The sequence below is a fragment of the Hipposideros armiger genome, unplaced genomic scaffold (assembly GCF_001890085.2).
Source record: "Hipposideros armiger isolate ML-2016 unplaced genomic scaffold, ASM189008v1 scaffold_46, whole genome shotgun sequence".
Lineage (NCBI taxonomy): Eukaryota > Metazoa > Chordata > Mammalia > Chiroptera > Hipposideridae > Hipposideros > Hipposideros armiger.
In genome coordinates, this window is record NW_017731396.1 from 497,061 (window position 1) to 519,802 (window position 22,742).

Here is a 22,742-nt window from a genome sequence, read left to right on the forward strand (position 1 = left end):
ACGTGCCGGGGAAGTCGAGGAATCGCAAACCTCCAGCACACAGCTTCCGCGTTCTCAGGCAGAGCTAAACACAGGATCGGCGCTGCATAACATGACCCTGTGGGTGGCCTGGCCTGATTCCTGTGACATGCCAGTTTGTCACTCAAGGTCCTCCTGCATCCACTGGTCTGCAGGTCCAGGAAGCCTTTCTGGGCCTGTGGCTTAATGCCGCCATAGCACTGACAGCCAGTAGGAACCCCTTGGTCCTCAGCAGTCTGTAAAAACCACTCGGCAAATGATTGTATTATAGCTCAGAGGGAATGTGAACCTCCAAACACACCATCTGGCTGCAGGCGGGAGAGGCAGGCACTCTCCTGTCACCTGGGCGGCCAAATCCGTGATGGGCAGTGGCAGCAATAACAGCTTGGTTCCAAAGCCCAATGCCCAGGACTCCTTGGTAGCCTGAGGAGCCCACCCCCACCTGCTTGCTAGAAAGGCCTGGTCTCTCTGCAGGGCCTGGCCAGCTGCTTCCTCTGGCCCTCACTAGGACAGTTTCCACTGGGACTTAGAAGCAGCAAGCTGGGGCCATTTCATTGTGTCAGGGCGGCTGACAGCAGCAGTCTTAGGACACGTTCTTGGTGCGAGGAGGAATCTTACACTCTTGTCGAGTTGACCCTCAAAGCCACTGTTCCTCTGGAATGCTGGTTCATCCCCGTCTTTTCAAAGTTCCTCATTATCTCCCCCTGGATGGGGCAGCAGATATTTCTGTGCAGCTGACATCTCTGTCTCCTTTTTGAAACAGCGCCACCCTTTCCTGTGGGAGAGCCACCCACTCTAAGGGCCAGTGGTTCAGGGGTGGAAATATGACCCAGTCTGGCCAATCAGAATACCGACTTACCCTGGCCACTGTGATTGGTTCAAAAGATAGTCACATGACCCAAGTCTGTCCAATCGGAGTCAGTGTCTGGGCCAGGAGCCGCCCTCTTTAATGATGGCTGTGAAGCTGGAGCCTGGCGATGCTGGCGGCCATCTTGCCACCCAGAGGGGAGCGCCAACAAGACAAAGATTAGATTCAGATAATACCCATGTCCCGGATCACACCACACCCGAAGCCAGCAGCTACCCCTGGGCGCCAGCCAATACATTCTTAAGCCAGTTTGAGTTGCATTTTTCTATCCCTTGCAACTGACAAACGGCTTTTGTCAGGTACTGTTTCCTGGGCACCCAGCATCCCCACAGACTTAAAGGCCATCTGCCGTGTGCTAAGTACGCTAAGCTGTGACGCTCCTTCAGAAGTTGGACGGGCAAAAGGGACACTGGACTTGACCTCCACAAAGCCAGTGAGCTCCCACCCCGGTGTGTCCTTCAATTTTAGCTTCTCTCTGACCGCAGTGACCAGTCTCCCTGGCTTGAAACGCTGGAAGGTGCAAACTTTCAAGTTCTGCCTCAAGGCCATTTCCAGACTCTTCCTGTCCAAATCAGCCTTGGTCCTCTTCTCCCACCTAAAGGAGTCTGTCAGCACCAACCCCACAGCCACTGGGCTACGGTCCTTCGCCTGAAGGTTCCCGCTCCCATTCAGGTGCCGACTATGTCCCTAGCCTGGAGCCCTGGCTCATCAAATTCTCTTGCCAAGCCTGTGGAAGCAATGCTAGCCTTCTCTCCATTTTGTCCATCAGGGACACAGGTCAGGATAGGTGCACTGGCTTGTTCAAGGTCATAGAGCTGGGTCAGGTGGCACAGCCGGGATCCCAACTCAGAAATCTGTCTGGCTGCAAAGCTCATGTTCTTCACCACTGGACTAGGCATCCAGCCCTAAATACCATGCTGTGCATATTTCTAGAACTAAATGCCGGGACAGAGGACCTGACAAATGGGCACAGAGATAGAACTGGGCATTTCTTCGAAATTTGGTAAAAATGGTTGAGTCCCCCATCCTGGGCTCTTGCAACAAGCTTCTCCCCTCTCCAAGGCCTGGCTTCCCAGGGATGTATCAAGGAGAGGGACAGCCACCACCGGGTGGCATTGCCTGTTTCCCTCTCTACCTTCACCATGCATGACTCTCACCTCTCATCCCTCCTGCCTCTTTTCCACCATCCAGGAAAAAAAAAAATTACCAAAACACGAAGAGGAAACGTAAAGAAGGCCGGGCATTGGTTACACCCACTAACTCATGACACGGCCCATCCTTGGAGCGAGCACAAAGCTTATCGCAAACAGGGAGGAACGAACTTGACTGAGGCTTTGTCACCGCAGGGGAGAGCCCAGCCCTCAATTTCTTTCCCAGGCCTGAGTCTGAGTCAGCAGCAAAACACCCACGTCTCTGCTTCTTTCTCCACCCATCACCAGCATGCACAGGATGGATGGAAGCTGCCCATCCCACTTGTCAAGACAGCGGTTCTCCTGAGTCCAGCTCCTGGTGGGACAGCTACCTTTCTAAGAAGACTGGGGGAAGAAAGGCGTTTCTACCCCCATTTTATAGACAGCCAAACTGAGGCCCAGAGGAAGGTGTCTGGAATCCACAACCTTGACTGCTAGGCCGCTGGCTACTATGACCCAGAAGCCAAACTGGAAACATGCTTTGGCGACAACATTCTGCTCAGCCCGCCTCAGACACCAACTCAGGGGTTAAATGCATCGAAATGTGTCAGGCCTGCCGACGGCCCCTGCAGATGTAAACTAGTATTCAGAAAAGGGAAGTGGGCGACCAGGGCCCATCCGATGGCTCTCCTAAACGCTGTCATCCCATGAGGGCGGCGAGCCTGAAATTCTCACATCTTCCGATCCATATCACAAATAGATCTGAGTTTTCAAAAGAATTTCAACCAAGTCCAGGCTGCAGCCCAAACAAATGGCAGGCCTGGACTCACTGTCTCAAATGTGGCTGCAGAAGGAGCACCAAGAATAGGTGACTCCTGCTATGGCATGACTTCCAAGTCCCTCTGCTTCCTCACCTGTACAAGGCAACAATGATGGTTAAGAGCAGCGGTTCTGGAGCTAGCTGCCTGGGTCAGATTCTGGCTCTGTCCTTTAGTCGCTGTTTGACCCCAGCAGGTCACATCTCTTTCCTATTTTGGGGAAACGGAAATAATGAGAGTATCCCCCTCTCAGGGCTGCTGCGATGTTCTATGAATAATAGTAATAGATATAAAGAGGTCTGGAACCGCATAAGCTCTCAGCAAATGTTGGCAGCAGCTCTGCTACCATCACAGAGGATGCCCGGCCCCATGGAGGGGGCGGGAAAGGAAGAGGGTGTCTTGGAGTCCAGCCATCCAAGTCCTCCCTGCTGGTCACTTGCTGGGAGGAGCCCGAGGCCATGAAGCCTGCAGGGCAGCTCACCAAGCCATATAACTCACTCCTGATTATTCTCCGGCCCAGCCGAGCAGCTGCTCCAGGAAGAAATAAAATATGCTTTGCATACTTTAAATGTTTCACTTACGAAAACTGGCAGGGCTGCTTTTCTAAATTGTTTAGCAATAAAGTCAGTAATGAGAGCACTGTACGAGGTCTTCTCGCCGCTGGAGCCGAGTGGGGCGCCTGCCGGGGGGGAGGGGGAGACAAGGCCTGGCATCACTTTCCTCAGGTCAATAGCCCCCTCAGGCCTGGCCCTGGTGCGCCCTCCTGCTTGGTCACTGCGTGAGGAGCTGGAAACAGCCCTCTTGGACTACCTTTGTCCCCATTCACCCTGCTATCTCTCCCGTCCCTCCCCTAGTCCCCACTCNGGAGGAGGGAGGGCAGGCTGGCAGCCAGTGTGGAGCCCACTAGGGCTTCCAGAAGGCGCCATCTGGGATTTTTCAGAGGGGCACTGGGATCACATCCTGGTGTCCTGATGTGAAACTGGATCCTCCCTCTGGAAGCCAGGCCCCGACCCAGCGGGGACAGAGGGGAGGGCCCTTCCGGCCTGGGACATTTTCCCACACTCCAAGGGTGCCCCCATTTCCAGCCAATCAAGTTAATTGGAAAATTACCTTGGGCTGAGAAAGAGCAGGTCCAGGCCATGGGGGCTGGGTCATAGGAGACACTACTTGTCTCCAGCCTGACTTCAAGAACTTGCAGCTGGAAGGCCTGGGGCCGTGCTTGGCATTCCAGGGACAGGGCACACTAGGTGCTGGGTGTACGTCCCGTGCAGCCCCCATCCACCCCAGCGGGTGGTATGATGCCAGCTTTACAGGTGAGGAAACTACAGCACAAAGACTGAGGGAGCCCCAAGGGTCCACACCTAGGAAGTTGTGGGCCATGGTCACCTGGGCCGCCTGGCACCCCCTGCAATATTTCATCCCAGGATGCTGTTCTGAGATGTGCCACTGGGCCCCTCAATCCCAAATACTAACAACATAACTCAAAAGGAAGCACAGGACGTACACCAGTTGGCAAGGCTGGCCGGAGGCCCTCTGCCCCACCTGGAACAAGATGTCATAAGATGTCATTTCCATATGAGGAAGGCCGCGCTTGGGCCGATATCGCTACGCGGAATCTAGTGCTTTTAACTTTCTCTCCCAAGTGCTCTCGCTTCTATTATGTTTACCATCCCAACCCTCTGGAAAGATTACAAGGGTGGGTTTTATTGTCCCCATTAAGGGCAGTCAACCCCAAGGCCCAAGGAATAGCCCCTCAGTCAGTCACCTAGGCAGTCTGGGCCCAAGTCCTCCCCCTTAGTCCTCGCCCTGGTCCCTTCCCATCCCACCCGTGCAGACTGTGGGTACAACTCTCCAGGCTGCTCTGTCCATTCCTGTCCTCCTAGGCGCCCCCGTCTGCTCAAAGGGCCGGGGGCACCCATAGATCCAGAGTGGTCCATCCCATCATCAGAGGCCTCCGCAGTCCCAGCTTCTGAGACTCCCCAGTAGGACACCAATGGGGGCTCCCACAGCCCTGTCCCCCCTCCCATCAGGCTATAAACTTCAGGACTAAGAAGGAACAAACCGATTAGAGAACCACCCTATTTCCCTCGGGGAGTTTCAGCGATGTGGTCTAGGAACCAAACGTATAATCAAGACACAGAAAAATGTGGGGTAATTGTTTTGAAGGTGGGGGAGGAGGAGCAATGGAATGAGGTGGGAAACTCTAGTCCCTAAGTTACTGCTCTCTCTATGGACAGAGCTTATCCCCTCCCCAGGAAAACTAGACCCTAATACAGAAGCTGCATTTCTGACTTCCGGTTTTGACAAATAATTCGCTGAACACCTCGAATGAGAGGCAGTACGGTCTAAGTGGCTGGAAACATCGCAGGGGTGAGGCGGTCTGGGTTTGAGACCCAGCCCCTTACTAACCTCTCTGTGCCTCAGTCCCCTCATCTGTAAAATGGGGTCGTAACAGCAGCTTTTTTTTATAGGGTTGTTGTAAATGAATGACTATACACATAAAAGGACAGTGTTTGGCACGTGCCAAGTGCCACATACATGCCTCTCCCCTTTCTGGGAGCCACGGTTTTGTGCTTCTGAGCCAGCCCCTGCCTGGCTGCCTTTTCCCCAGATCCCCAGGGGCTTCTCCTGGAAACTCCTGACTGGAACCCTCGGGTAGCACATTCTGGGCTGAGAAGTGTCCAGAGTGGGGCTCCCTGCAGCTGGTGGCCGGCTGCGGAGGAAGTGGCCCCACGGTGCTAACTTGGCGGCCTGGGCATGGCAAGCTCCCTCTATTGTGCCTCCTGTCTTCCTCAGTTTCTCCAGATTATGGACCAAAAAATGACGCGATGCAACTTGAACTCCTGCTTTGAGCTGCCGACTAGCCACCGAACACTTCCCCTGTCTGTCTGGCCCCCTCCACCAACATTTCACAAAGGTCAAATGCTTATTCCACTCTGCATGCTGCCTCTCCGGAGAGCAGAGGAGAAAACTATTCGAAAAATGTAAATTGGAAAAATCCCATGGCTCTCCGCCCTCCACCCCCCACATACACACTCGCATGCGCACTCACATACCGAAGCGCGGCTCACACCCAGTTCAACAGAATGGGAGACCATGTCCCAACCCCTTAGTCCTAAAAACAAGGAGGACAAAGGTGATGCAGGATTTTCAGCACTAGTGACCCGCCCCCAAGCTGTGTTCCTTGGAGAAATACAAATGACCTTGCCGGCTCAGACTAGGAAGTCTTGTACAGGACAGGATCCTTCCAGGTCCTTCCGGAGCACCTCCTGGCTGGAGCCAGTATTATGTGCCCCAGCACCGAGCACAGCCCTGAACCTGGAGCTGGGCCCAAGGAGTGCCCGCTGAGCCAAATTCAGCCCGGGGCACTTCTTGAGCAAACGGTGCCTTAGATCAGGCCAAAGCCCCCCTAGGTCCGCACGCTCCTGACCACAGGTGTTTTCCAGACCAAATGTGCTTTTCCTTGAAGCCTCTCTTTTCTATCATGCCCCTCCCGCCTGTTCCCCACCCCCTCCCCGCACACAACCAGGAGAAAAAGACACCCACGAAAGAAAAGCAGGTTTCTAGGTTTGGCTGCTGCAGCACCCAAATGTCCGGCTTGAATTAGGGAATGAAGGGAAGGGACAGCAGAGGCACTGGACAGGAACGGTTTGGAGCAGGTCAAAGGTTTTTGTTGGTCTATATATTTTATTCTCCTAAATTGGCCTCTACTCTCCTGGGCTGAACTTCTAGATCTCTCTGCTTTCTTCTCCCCACTCCACAAACTTCAAACCTGGGACATCAGTCCTTAGGCTGGGACCTCTGATTTCTGACACATCTGAAATACCACGGATCACCTGTGACTGCTGGAGGGGGAAGGTGACAGGGGCATGTAGGACTGAATGGTGGGTGATGTGAAACAACATCCCCTCCCCCCTCCACTTTGTAGATGCTTAAAAACTGCTTCCACAGTTGGTCAAAAAAGCAGACAATAATGCAACTGAAAAAGTGCCCTAACCGGGAGCAGGTGTTTGCATTGTAACTCAGAACAAAAAAAAAGGCCCAAGTCCTACGGGCTTGCTGCCATGTCCCTCTGGGATGGCAGGCCGATCCCCAGCCAGGCCAGTGAGGTCATGCCATCTCCAGCCCTGGATGGCACATAGCTACAGACATCCCAGGAATCCACAAACAACATTAACAAAAACAATGCAAGCTCTGGTTATTCTTCAGCCATGAGGCCCTAGACAATGCAGCCCAAACCCAGGAGCCAGAGGGCAGGGGGATAGCAGGTGAGCTGACAGCATGATGGACTTCGGCAAAGATCATGGGCGGGGCCAGAGCATTTTCAGCTAAGATCCTTTCCGTAATCATGACGATTACACCAGGGTAACCCCGCTGCCTAGGAAATCGTTCCTGCTCCTGATCTCTGGAGAAAGCTATAAATCTTCTTCCAAATTACCAATTTCTCTGCGTGCACACCTGCAAAAAGCTAATTTTGGGGAAGTGAGGGGGAGCGGGGGTGAATCCAGACACCCAACCAAGGATGGCCTGCCCTGGAAGGTAGACGGCTGACTCAAGTTAAACATTTCCAGGCAGAGAAATTCAATCTCCTTTTTCAGCTGGTCGGCATGTAATGTATTGTTTTTCTCTCCACCCCCTCTTTTTGTAATCCCTTGGCTGCATGCAAATGTTCACAGGACCCTCCTGCCAAGAGGTGAGTGCTGTTTATTTGGCTACAGATGCTGCTTATGGACTCCAAAAGGAGGACGTGAACTTGTCACTGAATGTCTTTGGGGCCTCCGGATGCCTTCAGGCGCCGAGTCCTCTTGGAGAAAAGACACCTGGAGAAACAGAGCTAGTGCCAGAAGATGTATGGGTTCATGTGCCACTGAAGCCATCGTCTCATGCCACAGGAGTTATTGTGTCAAGGAAACAAATTTAGTGTGCAAGATCCTCAAATGGTAGGACATGGGCCAAAGGGTGGACGCTACAGTGAGATCAATTTTTGGCCCAATATAAAGGTGAGTAAATACTTAAAACAATGAAAATTTGTAGGGGCTGCCTGGAGAGGAAGTGAGTTCCAATCTCTGAAGGTACTCAAGCTCGGGAGGAACACCTACACTGGACATTAGGGGTCAATTTGTCTTCCTAGCCCCCAATTCCGGAAGCTAACTGCTTTCCCACAGTCTCTGGAAGGAAGCAGCTCCATCCATACACTAGGTACTCTGCCCATCCTTACAGATGCAGCTGATTGGATCAGAGTGGTCACCTGATCCAGCTTCTGCCAAACCACTGGTGAGGCAATGACCAATCAGATTCTCTGTCTCCCAGGCATTTAGGAGGTTGAAAGGTTATATGCAAGGGGGGGGGGGGGCCTGACAGCAAAGCAGAGGGAGGCAGGCAGGGAGAATCCTTGAGGGAAATAGGAGGAAGGCAGGATGGAAAGAGAGGGCACAGACCCAGGCTCCCAGCCTTTGCGTCCGAACCCCATGTGGCTGGCCTTGGACTCCTTGAGGTTGACTCTTGTGTCCTTAAAACAAGCCCTCCTTTGACCTGAGCTCTCCTGGCCGGGAACACTGCAGTGGGAAGCAGGGCCCTCCCTGGGGGACAGCCAGGCTAAGCAAAGGCTCAGCACCTACTGTAGCCCAAGCCCTGCAGCGTGGGCTCCATCATTCCCATTTTCCAAGACAAGGAACCTGAGGCTCAGGAAGAGGAAGCAGCATGGCCGAGAGCCCCGGGGGTGGGCTTTCCTCAACTCCTGTGTCTCTGACACATTGTTGCCAGATGCCCCCCCTGAGTGGGAGAGCAGAGCCCCAGCAGATACTATCTCCAAAAACTTCTCCCTGACAAGACCTCACCTTGCCCCACAGACTTCATCTCCTGCTAATCATTAACCTGGTTTTATCCCACCTGGGCATGTCTCAGGTGAGCCTCAATACAAAGGTGAAAAGCTAATATAAGTAATGTTTATTGAGCACCTACTATTTGCCCAGCACCATGCTAGGCATTGGGCACAGACCATCTCATTGAATCTCCACAATACCCCTTCTAGATGGGGCTAACATCCCAATTTACAGATGAGGAAACTGAGTCTCAGAGGGAAAGTAGCTTGGAAAGATTTGCACCCAGGCAGCCTGGTGCTCTGGCCCTGAGCACTTGGTAGACGTTTTCTAATGTCCGCACATCCAGAGTCCTGGGTTCTGGGTACTTGTCTCAGTGTGGGAGCTCATGAGACAGATACCAAATGAAATGGGGAACCAGAACCTATGCCCTGCACAACCCCAGGCACAGAGACAAGCCAACTCTGCCCTTTTGCTAAATTCTTACTTCCCGGGCTGTCCACTCCTCTGCCCTGCTGGGAGAAGGCAGCATCTGCCTGCTGGGTATAGATTCAGGGCATCTCTAGGGCATCAATCAGTAATTTCCAAGGAGATAGCCAAGCTCCAGAAGCAGCCAGAAAACCTGACTCCTGACGGGAAGGTTGAGAGAAGCCAGATGCCATCTGGTGCCCAAAGCACCAGCTGCTGCTACTGACCTCGGTGTGCTCAGCTACTGTCAGGAATGCGGCCGGAGGCTGGCGATGGGGGCATCACAGCATGCATTTGTGCCGGCCCACAAGCAAGCAGGCACTCCGGGGTGGGGTGCTCAAATCAACCCCACCTGGGCCCCATACTCAGAAAGCCAACACAGAGATCCAGGGCTCCTCCTGCAAGCAGTCTAGGACAGGTGTGAAAAAAGAGAGGGATGGGAGAGAGAGAAAGAAGGAGTTCTGATTACTTATGACCAGGAGAGACTATGGAGGAACCTGGGAGGTGGCAGCTGTTCAGCTGGTCCTTGAATAAAGAGAAGGAAGGGAAAGGAGAGAAGGAATGAACAATTACTAGAAGAGAAAACTGAGCTTCTCCACAGGGATCTAGAACAGGGCCTGGCCCATAGTAGGTGCTCAAGAAAATCTGCAAAATAATTACCTGACAGGGTTAACCTCTGAGGCTTTCCTTTGAATCCTACAACACCTAGCCAGGAACTCACACTTGCCGAAGGAGTCATCCTCACATTCTGCAGAGGACAGCTCCTAGCTTTGGTTCGAGAAACACCGCACTTTCAGCCTGTGTGTTTCACTGGGGGGCTCACAACCCCAGCCTTTTCAAGGGAAGGGCACATGACCTGGGCCTGGCCAATCAGAGCATTCCATGCTATTGGACCAAGTGATTGGCTCAGAGCTGTCACGTGATTAAAAATTAACAATGCGAGTCAGTCCTGGGATTTCTGCTGGAAATACTGGGAATGAAGGACTCTCTCTACACTGGAATCCTGGAAAGGAAAATGTTGCTTAGACTTGTTAGGGGTCCTTTTTACCACCAAAAGAGATAGAGCCCAAACAGATGAAAGGAGAGTTGGGAGGTGACATCATCTGAGCCCCTGGCTGTAGCTCTGCCTGAAGCTAGATCTACCTCTGGTCATTTCGGTTACAGGGAGCTAACTGATGTCCCTTTTTATGAGTCAGTTCCAGTTGAGTTTCTAACATTTGCAACTCAAATAGTCCTGTAACTACATGACTGTCTGGGTAGGTGGCAGAAAGGTGGCAAGTACAAAAATACTACGTTAGTTTTTCCATTAAGAAACAGTTACTGAACACTAAACACAGACCTCTCTGACCCTCAGATACCACCCCGAATGATGGGGATCATGCCTCCTACGGGGGAGTCACTGAACCCTCCTATGGCCTCTGTTATCTTTAACATATTAAAGGCCACGGCCAGCAGAAAAACGACATTCCTGGGAGAGAACCTGCTGTCAGGGACACCTGTGCAGACCTCGCCCACACCTGAGTCTCTGGCTAGTCTGCAGAGCTGCCCCAAGACCTCCCACATCACAAGGGCCCAGCCCAGGGAGGCAGCCACAAGGAGCTCCCCACTGGGGCTGGCTGGGACCTGTACAGAAGGGGTGTGCTGGACACCTCTGAGGGACAGAGTCCCTTTCTTATTCTGCACTTCAGACTCTGCCAAACCACAGGTGAGGACGGATACAAGTGATGCTGGAGAGTCGAATGCGGTGGGGACAGGAGCGTGGTGGCAGCCGTGGGCTCCAGCTGCGGATTCCAGCTGGACACTTCGGCTGAATCTTGCCTCTTCTACTTCCTGGCTTTATGGCTAGGAGCAAGTTTCTTAACCTGTCTGTGCCTGAGTTACTTCATCTGTAAAATGGGGTAATTAATGTACTGTATCTACTTGGGCTGTTTAATGCAGGCGACCCTGCAAAGCAGGGGTCCTTAGCTCAGGTTCCCCTGCACGATTTTTACCTGAGTGCAGACAAGTGACATCAGACCTTATAAGGAGCCTTTAAGGAGATGTTTGGGATGGAGGAGAAGCAAGAGTCCTCTAAGTGCACAACTACTCATAACACTGGTTCGTCTGTCCACCTGGCATACAGCAAGTCTCTGAAAGGGGCCCAGTGACCACGAGGCAGAGCAGCACCCCAGAAACCAAGCTTATTGCCACTGGACAGGACCAGCAAGTCAGCCCAGGAAGTGGAAGGTAAGGCTGGCTCGGGGACAGTGAGAGGGTGAGGCTCTGACCCAGAGGTCATCAGGGTTGGCTGCAGACAGAGGCCCAGTCACCTTGGAGAGGTAGTCGCACAGGGACACATGGCCTTTGGTGAAGTCCCTGGTGCCTACCCGAAGAGCCTGGCATAAAGAGAGGGGACAGTGTCTGTTGGTCATTCCAAACTCTCCTGCAGCTGCCCAAACACACTATTGAAACCTTCTCGAACCTGGTCCCAGCTAGCTGCAGTGTCCAGTTACCTAGAATTGTAATTAACTACATGTCCAGTTAATTAGAATTATAACAATTAGCTACAGTGTCCAGGTAACTAGAATTTTGGCTTAGGTTTGAGGACAAAGCAGCAAACATAAAAACACTTGTGGATGCAATGGGTTCTTGTTCCTTTAACCCACGCTGCAGGGGAAGTCGTGTGGCCAAGTACAACCTCCCGTCCTAAGGTGCTCAGGCTCTGAGTCAGGACCCAGGAGGTCTGAAGAAGCCCAGCACCACAGAGCGAGTCATCCGGGCTCGCCCCTGCCCTGCTAACCAAGGTGAGGAAGCAGAAAGACAGTTTAGGAAATTTTCCATGATAATGGAAATACAGAAAGCTTTGGGGTCTAATTCTCTGAAAATATCCTTGACTAGAAGCACTAGAAGGGGAGAGAGGACTGTGTTTTATCTACGACTGTATCCCTGACACTGAACAAGGATTCTGGTCGAGGCAAGGACATGATAATTCTGCAGAATACATGAACCAAGAATTTCAGGAGCTCTACCACACTCAACAAGGACCAAGCCTGAAACGCAAACTGTCCGCTTGTTATCTAGAGATGCAACCAGGCGACACAAAGGGCAAAGATCAGTATAAAACCAAACGGCCTCGTTATCTTACATCATCACACCTGGAGGCCAGAGGCGGTGGGATCTGCTCAGTGGGGTAACTTGACTGCACTGTATCAGTTGCAAGGCACAGCGGATGGCTAAGGGCCCAGGCAGGGCGGACACACTCGTGGCTAGGCAGTTTCCTTCTCCCTCACCAGCCCTAAACGTACAGAACGTAAAGCATCCTGGTTAGAGCAGGGCCTCATCTCCTCCCCCGGCCCCCAGATATGACGCTTCCTGGGGAAGGTTCCGCCATCAGCGTCAAACTCTGTGCCCCTCTCTGCTCCTCAGTAAGCAGGTAATCGGTGGGGTGGGAGAAGCTGTCAGGCTTGTGTGGCTCCCTCTTATAAAGCCCTCCTTCAGATAGGCCTGCAGGTGAGGTGCATGCGTTTTCACATTTTCTACACGTTTTCACTCAGGCCTGTGGCTGTCTGGCCTGAGAACAAAGTCAAATGCAGGGGTGTGGGAGGAGGGAGCCCACAGGGCCGCTCCAAAGTCACACTCTCCACCTGTCCTGCTCCTACACCTCTGTCTTTGGGCGGGTTCCAAATTCCAGCAGGGAACAGGGGTGTATTTTACTGACCCCTCAGAACCCCAACAATTACTGGTGGGGCTGCAGGTGTTCTCCAGGTGCTGCCCTGCCTGCCAGGTGAGGTCATACAAAAGTGCAGCAACAGATCAGCCAGACGGGGTTTCTCTTAAAAGTCCTGAGGGGGACAGATGTGTAAGCGCCCTGTGGTCCCTGCCTCCAAGGAGTGCCAGGGTAACTCAAGAAATTCTCACGCAGGACCCGGTCTCGGCTCCACCAGGCTCCACAGGACGGGGCCCAGGACAGGGCGGAACTTGGACTTAGGACAAGGTGGAGAGGTAATACTGGTAAGGAGAAAGCAAGGGGTGGGGATGAGCCGGCTGGTACCCGGGACACGGAGGAGACCCTGAGCCCCTCAACAGGAGTCAGGAGAGGGGTCGTCGCTTGTTTGTGGTTCCCAGCACCCACCCAGGCCAGAGCAGGTATGCACCACCTGGCAGGTGGATGAACCAGGAGACTTGTCGCATCTGGGGAGGGGGGACATCCTCCTGATACAAGTTAAGGGTTCTGACGGAAAGAGCCCCCCTCCAGAATGTCAATACCAGGAGGGCAGCGCTGGTGTGGCTCAGTGGGTCAGTGCCAGCACCCAGTTTGGGTCTGACGAGTATTTACCCAGCAACTAAGTGAACAAATAACAAAGACGTGCTCAGCTGGAATGCGAGTTGTGGGTCACCTCAACCATCGATGCCCAGGGACAGGCACGAGCGAGGAGAGCGGGGCCAGGTCAGTGTGATCAGTGAAGGTAGCAGGGGGTCCGGGGCCAGGAAGGGGATGCCTTCGCTGCTGGGAAGGTGGGAGTGGAGTGCTTTCTATACAGCCAAGGCTGCTGAGTGTGGCTGACACAGCTGAGTGGCACTAGTTACAGAGAGGGTGACCAACTGTCCTGGTTTGCCCAGGACTGAGGGCTTTTCCAGGAGGTGGGACTTTTCAGCTAAACCCAGCAAAGCTGTGGACGAACCTGGACGAGCTGGTCACCCAAGCCACAGGCCTGCCCTCATCAGCATCCCAGAGGGCACAAGATCACCGATGGTCCCAACCACATTTGTGAGCTGCCTCGGAGTGTGCAAAGCACTTCCAGATTCACGGAAATCTGCACGCCCAGTGGGGCTGGCTCTGTGGATCTCATTTCAAGGAAGAGTGAAGCTGAGGTTCAGAGGTGAGCGACCTGCCTAAGGAAGGTCCCACAGGGCGTAAGCAGTGCAGCCAGGTCTGACATTCAGGCCTCCACCTCCTCTGCCTTCTGTACACACCAGGAAGACAAGTGCTGTGTGCTGAGCACAGCTGTGGGCTGTGCTGACTTCCTCCAGGCTGACAGACACCAGGGGAAGCAGCAGAGGCCCTGTCCCCAAGAGAGGGATTGGGAGCCCCAGGAAAACGTGGCCATCTGGCCCTCTGCTTTTCTGAGATTCTGGCATGGGGTGAGCAGACGGCCACCACCTGGGACACGGGGAGAGAGGGTGGAGGTGAGGATGCTGCTGGCTGCTGCTCCGTTTGCCTCTCCTATAACACCCTCATTGTGGCCACCCCTTGGGGAAGGCCAGGATCTCCCAGGGCCCTTGTGAAAGGCACATGATCATCTCACAACACACCCAGCAGTTCCTGGGCGAGAAAGCGGTTTTTTTTGGTCAGTTCTTGGCAGTTAAGAGAACAGACCAGGGTACAGGTAAAGGGAGGGACACAGGGAGAAGATGAAAAAGATTTGGGGGAAAAATAATTTAAATGGAAAGAGCTTCCTAGAACCACCTTGTGGAGTGATTGGTCTCAAGCTGTAGCTGCATCACCGTGGGGGAGCTTGTTAAGATGCAGACCACAGGGACAACCCCTGGTTTCTGATTCTGCAGGCCTGGGGCGGGCTGAGAATGTGCATCTCTAACAAGTCCTCAGTGAGGCTGACCTGGCTGGTCTTGGCACCTCATCCTGAGGACCACTGGCCTGGCTCATGTGGTTGTGGGGGGTTGGGGTGGGGGACAAAGCACAAGGGCACTGATGGGCCACCGGAGACTGGGAAGACCCACGGATGTAGAGATGGAAAGTGCCGGAGGCCTTGGTCTTCAACTTCAGAGTGGGTCAGGATCAGCTGGGGGTGGAGGGAACTTCTTTAAAATGCAGATTCCCAGGCCCGTCCCCCGATATTTTTGACTGTCCAGGTCTGGCAGGGGGCCCAGGAGAGGTGCCAGGGGAAGCACAGATAAGCCACTCAACCAAACACATCTGCCATGCGCACACCATTCGGGCCAACAACAAAAGGGATCCGGGTGGGGGTGGGGAGGAGGCTGGGGGGCCCCCGCTGGGGAGCCTGGAACGGCAGGCCCTACAGTGGGGGGATGGTGCCAAGTCTAACGAGTCAGGATAAACATGGGTCAAGGGTGTGGTCTCCTCTGCCCCCTCAGCACGGAGCTCAAGCAAGAAGGAATGCTGGTTGAATGCGGGTGGCAGCCGGGGGCGTGGAGCTGGGCATGAGTGCAGACAGAGCCGCCCTCGGGCGGCTCGCTCACCACTGCCCATCTTGTGAGCACACAAGACAGAGAAGCATGTGCCTCTTTCTAATAGATTCTGAAGACTGGTATGTATGCCTGGGAAAGGGGGTGGGGGCGGGGGTGGAGACTGGATTAGAAAAGGAAAAGGTGGGATTTAACTAGATGTCCACCTACCAACTGTCTACCTGGGGACACCTCTGGGAGGGAAAAGGGTGCTGCTAAGGCTGACGTCAGGACGCAGGGGGTAAGCCAGAACATGTGGCCTGCCTGCTTCTTACTCTCAAGTTAATCCAATCTCAGAACGGCAAATGGCCGACGTCCTCAAAGTCTGGCCCATGGAACCTCTATCAAAAATCACCCAGGGCGCTTGATAAAAACACAGATTCCCAGGCCCCTCTCCAGACCTACAGAAACAGAATGGACAGGAGAAGCACGAGAATCTGCACGCTGGCAAGCACCCCAGGCCACTGTGATCCCCAATCCGAGGCCCCTTTCAATGGGTCAGAGGGAGATAGCAAGGAGGGTGAAGAGAGAAAGCTTGCCGCCGTGCCAAGGCACCCGTGGACCCTTGGCTTCCACGCCGGCCCTGGAAGCCACCCCGCACGACAGCAGTTTGATCCCTTCCTCGCCCTGGGCCCGTTTCCTCCCCTTGTAGAGGGAGTGGGTCGACCCCTTCCCTGCTGAGGTTTCCCTCTTGAGACTCTGCATTCTAGGTTCCCAAATGGCCAGGGTTGGGTCCCCCATTAGGGGCCATCTGGCCTCTGATTCTGGCTGGGGCAGAGGGGCGGATGGGGTACAGTCTCCTGGAGCAGACGGAGCAGTCTCGGCCCCAGAGGTCCTCATTCCCAGACGCCTCTGGCTGACTGGAAACCAGCATGGCAAAGGTGCCAGGAAGAAACTCCCACGTCTCCCAGCAATGTAGCCTCTGCCTGGTGCCCTGGTCGCCCTCAGGGAAGCATCAGCTGACGACAGACACCGCAGAGAGAAGCAGTGGCTCTGGGCAGGCAGCAGGGCAGCCGGGGCAGCCACTTACTACAACCCGTGTAAGCTCATTAAGCCTCCAGTGTGTCACCTGTAAGATGGGGAGAATGTCAGGTATCTTACGGTGGGTGGCGTTGGAGCAACAGGAATGCAAGTCACAAAGTGCTTTTACTGGCCGGCCCTCTATGCATGATTCCTCATTGCTAACAGGGCCCTACCAAGTGGAAACACATATCCTTCCCTGCCTGGGCACACAGGACTTCAAAGTTAGGAGCGTGCGAGCGAGGCTGAGCTGGGAGGCGAGGGCATAGAGCACCCAGGAGCTGGCAGCCGTTGTTTTTACTTCTCCCCAAGCCCCGGAAGAAGCTTCTGTACAAGGAAAAGGTACTGAACACACTCAATGCCTGTGATATGGTGATAGCCCAGACTAGTTGGGAGCCTAAGCCAGCCTACAAATCGGCCACCAGGTGGTGGGTGTTCCCCGAAACAGTCCCCAAAGCCCAGCACATGGGCAGAGGACGCACAGGGAGGGTCACTGAGCCCACCAGCTCCCCTTCTACTTAGCCCAGGCTTAGTGTCACCCCGTTCAGGGCTAGGACTTGGGTGGGCTCACCTGTCATACCCTCCTGGCTGTTCATTTCTTCCAAATTAGGGGCTGCTGTAGCACCTGTAGACCTAATGTCACTTGGCGAGGGCTCTGAGGAATTGCCACAAACAGCGTCTTCTCACTGGCCTCTCTTGAAGGCATCTGAACGGCAGGCGAGAGAAAGCCTGAAGTCCCCACCTTCATGGTGGCAGCCACAGGGGACACAGAGGGGGTCCTTGGGAACAGGAGGCCACCCGGACTTTTTCCCTCCCCGACAGGCACTCATCTGACACGCTCAACAAGAAACGCATTTACGGCGAGTAAATTCATAAAAAGTAACTACACACACAGGCACGTATACACCGTGTAACCATGGCTCGCCACCCTCTCTGGGGTGCTTCTAGTCCTCGTGACTCACGCACACATGGGATGCCCACGGCAACTGCTCTGGCCAGCTGTAACGGTGTGCTGGGCGTGTTTGTCTGCTGAAATCTGTGCACACGCCAATGTACCTGATTTTCCACTCTTGTCAACCAGCAGTGTTACGGATGACAGAGGCTCATTCCAGGGCTGCGTCTGCTGTTTTCCTCGAGCCAGGCACTCAGTGGCTCTTGAGATGGTTGCAAGGGAACTAAAAACGCTGCTTTCTCCAGAAAGGCCGGAGGGCCCTAGCAAATTGTCCAGTTAACTCAATTGGAATATTACAAAGAACAGCAAGAGTGCATAGTGATGGTGACGGAAATTTCCTGATGGCTCAGAATGCCAGATGAATAACTAGCAGAACTTCAGAATCACCTGTCTCATCAAATTCCAATACAGTAGTAATACCTTGGTTTGCGAGCATAATTCGTTCCGGAAACAAACTACTCCGTACTGCAAGACATCGCTCGTTGACCACGTTAAAATGTATGAGATATGTTTGCTCGTCTTGTGGAACACTCGCAAATCGAGTTACTTGCAATCCAAGGTTTTACTGTATTTCAAACTTCAAAATTTTTAGCAATTTTATACACACACACACACACACACACACACACACACTCATTCATTCCAGCTATGTGTACTCAGGATAAATGGGGATTCCCCCTTACAGCGTAGGTAGCGTTGGTTCCTGTTCAACAACTCTGAGGTGGGTAATATGATCCCATTTTATTGATGGGCAAACTGAGGCTCAGGCATTAAACAACTTGCTTGGGAACACATAGCTAGTGAGCCGCAGAACTGGTGAATTTGAACCAGGGTGTTTGATTCCAAAGCTGGTGCCCTGTGCCCACGATGGCGTGCCCCCGTCCTGGCAGAAGGGAAGTTCATTCTGTCTCCCTGGGCATTCACACAGGGTGGAGGGTGCTGGGCCACAGGGGACCTCTTGAGGGAACCTAATCTGAATTCTTTTCAAGAAGCAGTGACTTTCATTCCTGACTGTCCAGGACAGCCAAGCCCCCAATTGTCTCTGTCTCACCCCGTTCCCCAAGAAAGCTCACACTAAACCCTCGTGGTCCCAGTGGGTGTCTTTCTAAGAGCATCCCACCAATTTCAAGTGGAGATTTAATCTCACCTCTAACCCAGCAGAAATCCTTTTCAGAAAGGACAACACAAAGCTGACCCTACAGCCGAAACTGCTAAAGGCACAAAGATAAGCAAATGCTTGAGTTGCTCAAAACAAGGAATGTCAAGGAGAGGACAAACCTTTTCAGATAAAAATTTAAAGGAAAAACAGACTGGAAACTTAACGTAGGTCTACTTTCTTAGGATCCATACAAGGTCTTTCCACACTGCGGTGTCCTGGCTGTGACACCTACTAGCTGTGTGATCTCCGGCAAGTTACTAAATTTTCCTGAGCGCCAGTTTACCCATCGGTGGATGGGATTGGCAATCACAACTTCCCCTGGGGATGCCAGCCGACTGATTAAAACAAAGCTTGGCTTTGGTTAGCTCCATGCCTGGCCCTCAGGAGGGACAGCCTAGAGGCTGATACAGAGATAAACAAGGGCCTGGTCCCCTCTGTGAGCTTGAAGTGAGGGGAGGGAAAGACAAGATAAGAACTCCAATGACTAATGAAAAAGGTAAAGACAGAGTCACAGTGGCTCCAGGGTCCTGTGGCCTTTTAAGCTGGGGGTTAAGAGGAAAGTCAAGGAGGCAGTGGCATCTGAACTCAGCCTGGAAGTGTGGGTGGGCTTCAGATGTGGACAGATCAAGTGCCCAGTCTGCAAAGATACTAATTTAGCAAGAACTTTTAAACAATGACCTGGTTCCTTTAGCTGATGGGCAACACCCTCTTGCCTTAGGGACTCGGCACCCATGTATCTTGCTTCCTTCTCAAGCTTGCTCTCTCTCTGACCATGGACCTAAATACTGAATAGCACCCGCTCCGGTCCCGCTAACCCCTCACCGGGCCTAATTTTTTTGCATAGCTCTTAACCGTGCCCTGACACATCCCGGTGTTATCTGTCCACTGGAAATCTCCTCCCACAGCACATAAGCTCCATGGAAACAGGGGCTGCAGTTGTCTCGTTTGCTGCTCTGGAGTTAAATGCTCAAGAAATGTGACTGAATGAATGAACAACCAATGACGGAACAATTTACGTGCTCAGCCCAAGACCCTGCCCCCCTTCCCCTGCAGGGAGCACCTGGTTCATTCTGCTGGGGCCCTGGGATGATCTCCTCTCAGACGGGGTTATTCCCACGGCACCAAGAGGGAAGCTGAGTTACCAAGCATCTCGGCAGAACCAGGTGCGGATGGAACAAGTACCCACTCTCCACGTTTCCTGGTTTGATCCCTAGTCTGTGCGCAAAGAACAGTAACCTCCCCGGGAAGTGGCCCCACCCTGGAGGCCAGAGCTGTCACCAGCACAGAGCCTGTCACCCTGCTGATCTCAGGACGACACTCCCCATGAGAGACGTCAAGGTGTCCAGTCCTCTATCTTGCCAAGGAAGCGTCCCTTCTCTCTTTCCCCTCCCTCACACCAGACTCCATGGTCCAATAGGGAACTCTTTAGCTCCTTAAACTGAGTGTCACATTCAGCTGGGGACCAAGATGCTGAGGCCCTGGGGCGAGTCACCTCACTGCCTGGCCAAAATGTTGGTTTCAGCCATAATTTCAGCTTGTGGTTCTAAGCCAGACGAGTTCCCATTTGTCTCCCCAAGGAAATTCCCTTGTAACAGCCAGTGGCTCAAAAACCCATGTCCATGACAGGCTGTCCTCAATACCTAGATGCCATGGAAGTTCACAGATGTTGCATTTAGGTTTTAAGAACCAGAGACCAGAAGAAGGTGAAGGGTGGCGGGGTAGAGAGAACACAAAACTTTCTGGTTTAGCTGCCGGCTTGATCCTGTTTCAGGCCAGTGATGCCATCTGTAAATCAGGAAAGAAGATCTTTACTGCCTCTGCCCTAAAGGGAGACTTTGAGGGCCTCGGGGAATAACAACCACCCCCAGCCCTCAGAGACATATGTTCTCAGCTTCACCATGTCATTAGGATATTGTTATTATGAACACACATGGAGTCTATGTAGACACACAGTAAACAGATATATCTCCACCCAGCCATCTTCCATGCGTTTACATAATAACAACCTCCGCTGGCACAACAGTGAGCCTTGGATCACTCAAGTAGTTTACAGACAAAACAAGAGTCATCTTGACACAGTTCAGGAGGGTGGAAATGGAGCGGATGGCGTTACATCCTAATGGGAAACTGAGTCAATGGGGGCACTGACAGGTGCCCCACGAGTGGAGCTGACGACTAACGTTCTTTGCATCAACTAGGAATGAGGCAAGGTGCTTTGCAGGCACCAGCTTTTGAATGATCCAAACATTAGCTGACACTATTATTATCTCTACAAACCAAGTCTCAAAAAGATCAAGCAACTTGCCCAAGCTCTCTCCCATTTGCTTATTATTTGCATGTATGTTCTGTTTTACACCAAGCTGTCTTTGGACTTGAGCTGTTCCATGCAGCTGGGGAAGAGTTGCAACTGTTTCCTCCAGCTGGGTCAGCCCCAAGGCCAAGGGTCCAGGGACTCAAGCTCCTTCCAGGGCTCAGCGTCCCTCTGCTAGACCCTTGGTGACCCAAGACCTCAGTTGCTCCAGGACACCAGCAGCTCAGCTAATCAGAGACAGCTGGTTGGCAGTCCCAGCTCCAGTGGCTAGAACTATAACCCCCCAGGATTCCAGCCTCTAGGGAGACCAACATACATAGGCAGTCCGGCAAAAGGGGCCTTACTATTATTGCCTTTTTTCTCATAGGAAAAAAGTAATGATTAGGTAAATACACCTGGTGTTTCCCAGGTGGTAAGCCTGCTGCCTGGGGAGCATTCTGGTGTCAACTGAGAGACAGAATTTGAAATCCCAGCACCAAGGTGTAGGGCTGTGGAATGTAAGGCAAGTCGATTAACCTCTGGCTTTTTCTAGCCTCACCTTCATGGAGATTACAGAGCCTCACTCTGGGGGTTGTGATAAGATTGATTTAAGGAGACATTGCATGTAAATTACTGGAACACAATAGGTGTTCAAGAACTAATGACTAATCATGTTGTCCCCCCCTCCCTTTGTACCCTCCCCCCAACTTTTCCTGGGAAAGGTATTCAAACTTCCAATTGCTGATGACAGATCCTTTTCGGAAGCTCTTGTCTTCCATATAAATTCCTTCCTACCCTAGAGTCGAGAGGATCCAGGGGTTACTGCGCCCCGCCCCCATGACCTAACTTGCGCGGGGGTGGGGGGCGGGGTTACTGGGGGACCAGCTGAGAACCAAACAGAATGGAATGGGTGCACCCACTCGAGATATCTTAACACTAAAACGTTGTTCTCCGCTTTGGGCGGATTAGCTAACCCTACACAATTAGACCTCTGCATTTGTCTAGACCTCTGCACTTTCTCTTTCTGCATTAGTCGACCAAGTGTATGTGAAATCTCTTAGAAAACGCGAATCACTACTTTCCTCTCCAAGGGGCGGCTGTAAAGCAGGGCTCTCCTGGCGCTTGATGGAGCTGCCAGGTGGGTTACAGGTGCCGTCACAGGGGGCCGCCCCAACTTGGCGTGGGGCTGGCTCCTTTCCCACGCTTCCCACGACAGGCGCTAGGTCTCGCCCAGAGCTGGGTCTCCTGGCGTCCGGGGACCCCACCGCTCCAGCAGGCATAGCCTTGACCTCCCTCTGCAGCCCTAGAGGGTGGAGCAGCTCGGCGGGAAAGCCGCGGAGCCCCGAGATCCGGGTCCCCAACACTGAAGAACAAACTCCACGTCCCGCGCGTCTCCCCTGCACTCCGCCCCACACGCCCGGCTTCGCGCACGACGAGAACTTCGGCACCAGCGGCTCCCCGATCCCGGCCGGGAGCGCCCCCGCGCGCCCGGCCCCGGCGGCTCCCCAGGCCTGCGGCCGCACCGCTCTCCCCGCCCGGCGCGCACCTACCCGGCTGGCCGCAGTCGCCATCCGCTCGAACGAAGGGCGCTCCGGCGCGGGGCCGACTGCCCCGTCCCGCCGCGTCCGCACACCGCTCGCAGGCTGCGGGTCCCAGAGGTCGCGCCGGCCCGCTCCCCGCCCCGCTGAGAGGCGCCGTCTCGTCCTGCGCCGCGAGCTGGCGGACGCGCTCCCAGGTGCCCGCGTCGGCCGCCCGCATGCCGCGTGTCCGGGGGGCGCTGCCCGAGGCGGCGCTGAGGCTTCCGACCGCGGGCGCGGGGCTCACAGCCCCCGGGGCCGCCGCCGCATCGGAGCGCAGCCGAGCTACGCCCCCGCCTCCCGCCCGGCCGCCTGCGCGCGCCGGACCAGGGCTCTCAGTCCGGCCGGACGCCGGGCCGTCAGCGGCCGCCGCACGCGAGGAATTCCGCGGCGGAGCCTCTCACGTGGGAACGACTCTCACTCCCGCGGCTCCTCCTCCC

At 53.9% G+C, this 22,742-nt stretch overlaps 1 protein-coding gene across 8 annotated transcripts in view; it reads right to left on the bottom strand.

Annotated features, from left to right (window-relative positions):
• KAZN (kazrin, periplakin interacting protein) overlaps nt 1-22,742 on the bottom strand; it is a 1,129,979-nt gene that overhangs the window by 147,498 nt on the left and 959,739 nt on the right. The window contains exon 1 of one of the 8 annotated variants that reach the window (XM_019639770.1): nt 22,276-22,726. The exons of 6 other annotated variants lie outside the window; for them this stretch is intronic. In XM_019639770.1, the coding sequence (XP_019495315.1) occupies nt 22,276-22,483 (208 nt within the window). In that variant the 5' untranslated portion in view covers nt 22,484-22,726. Of the gene's footprint in view, nt 1-22,275; nt 22,727-22,742 lie in introns of those variants that run through there. One more of the 8 variants, XM_019639774.1, reaches the window with a different exon arrangement.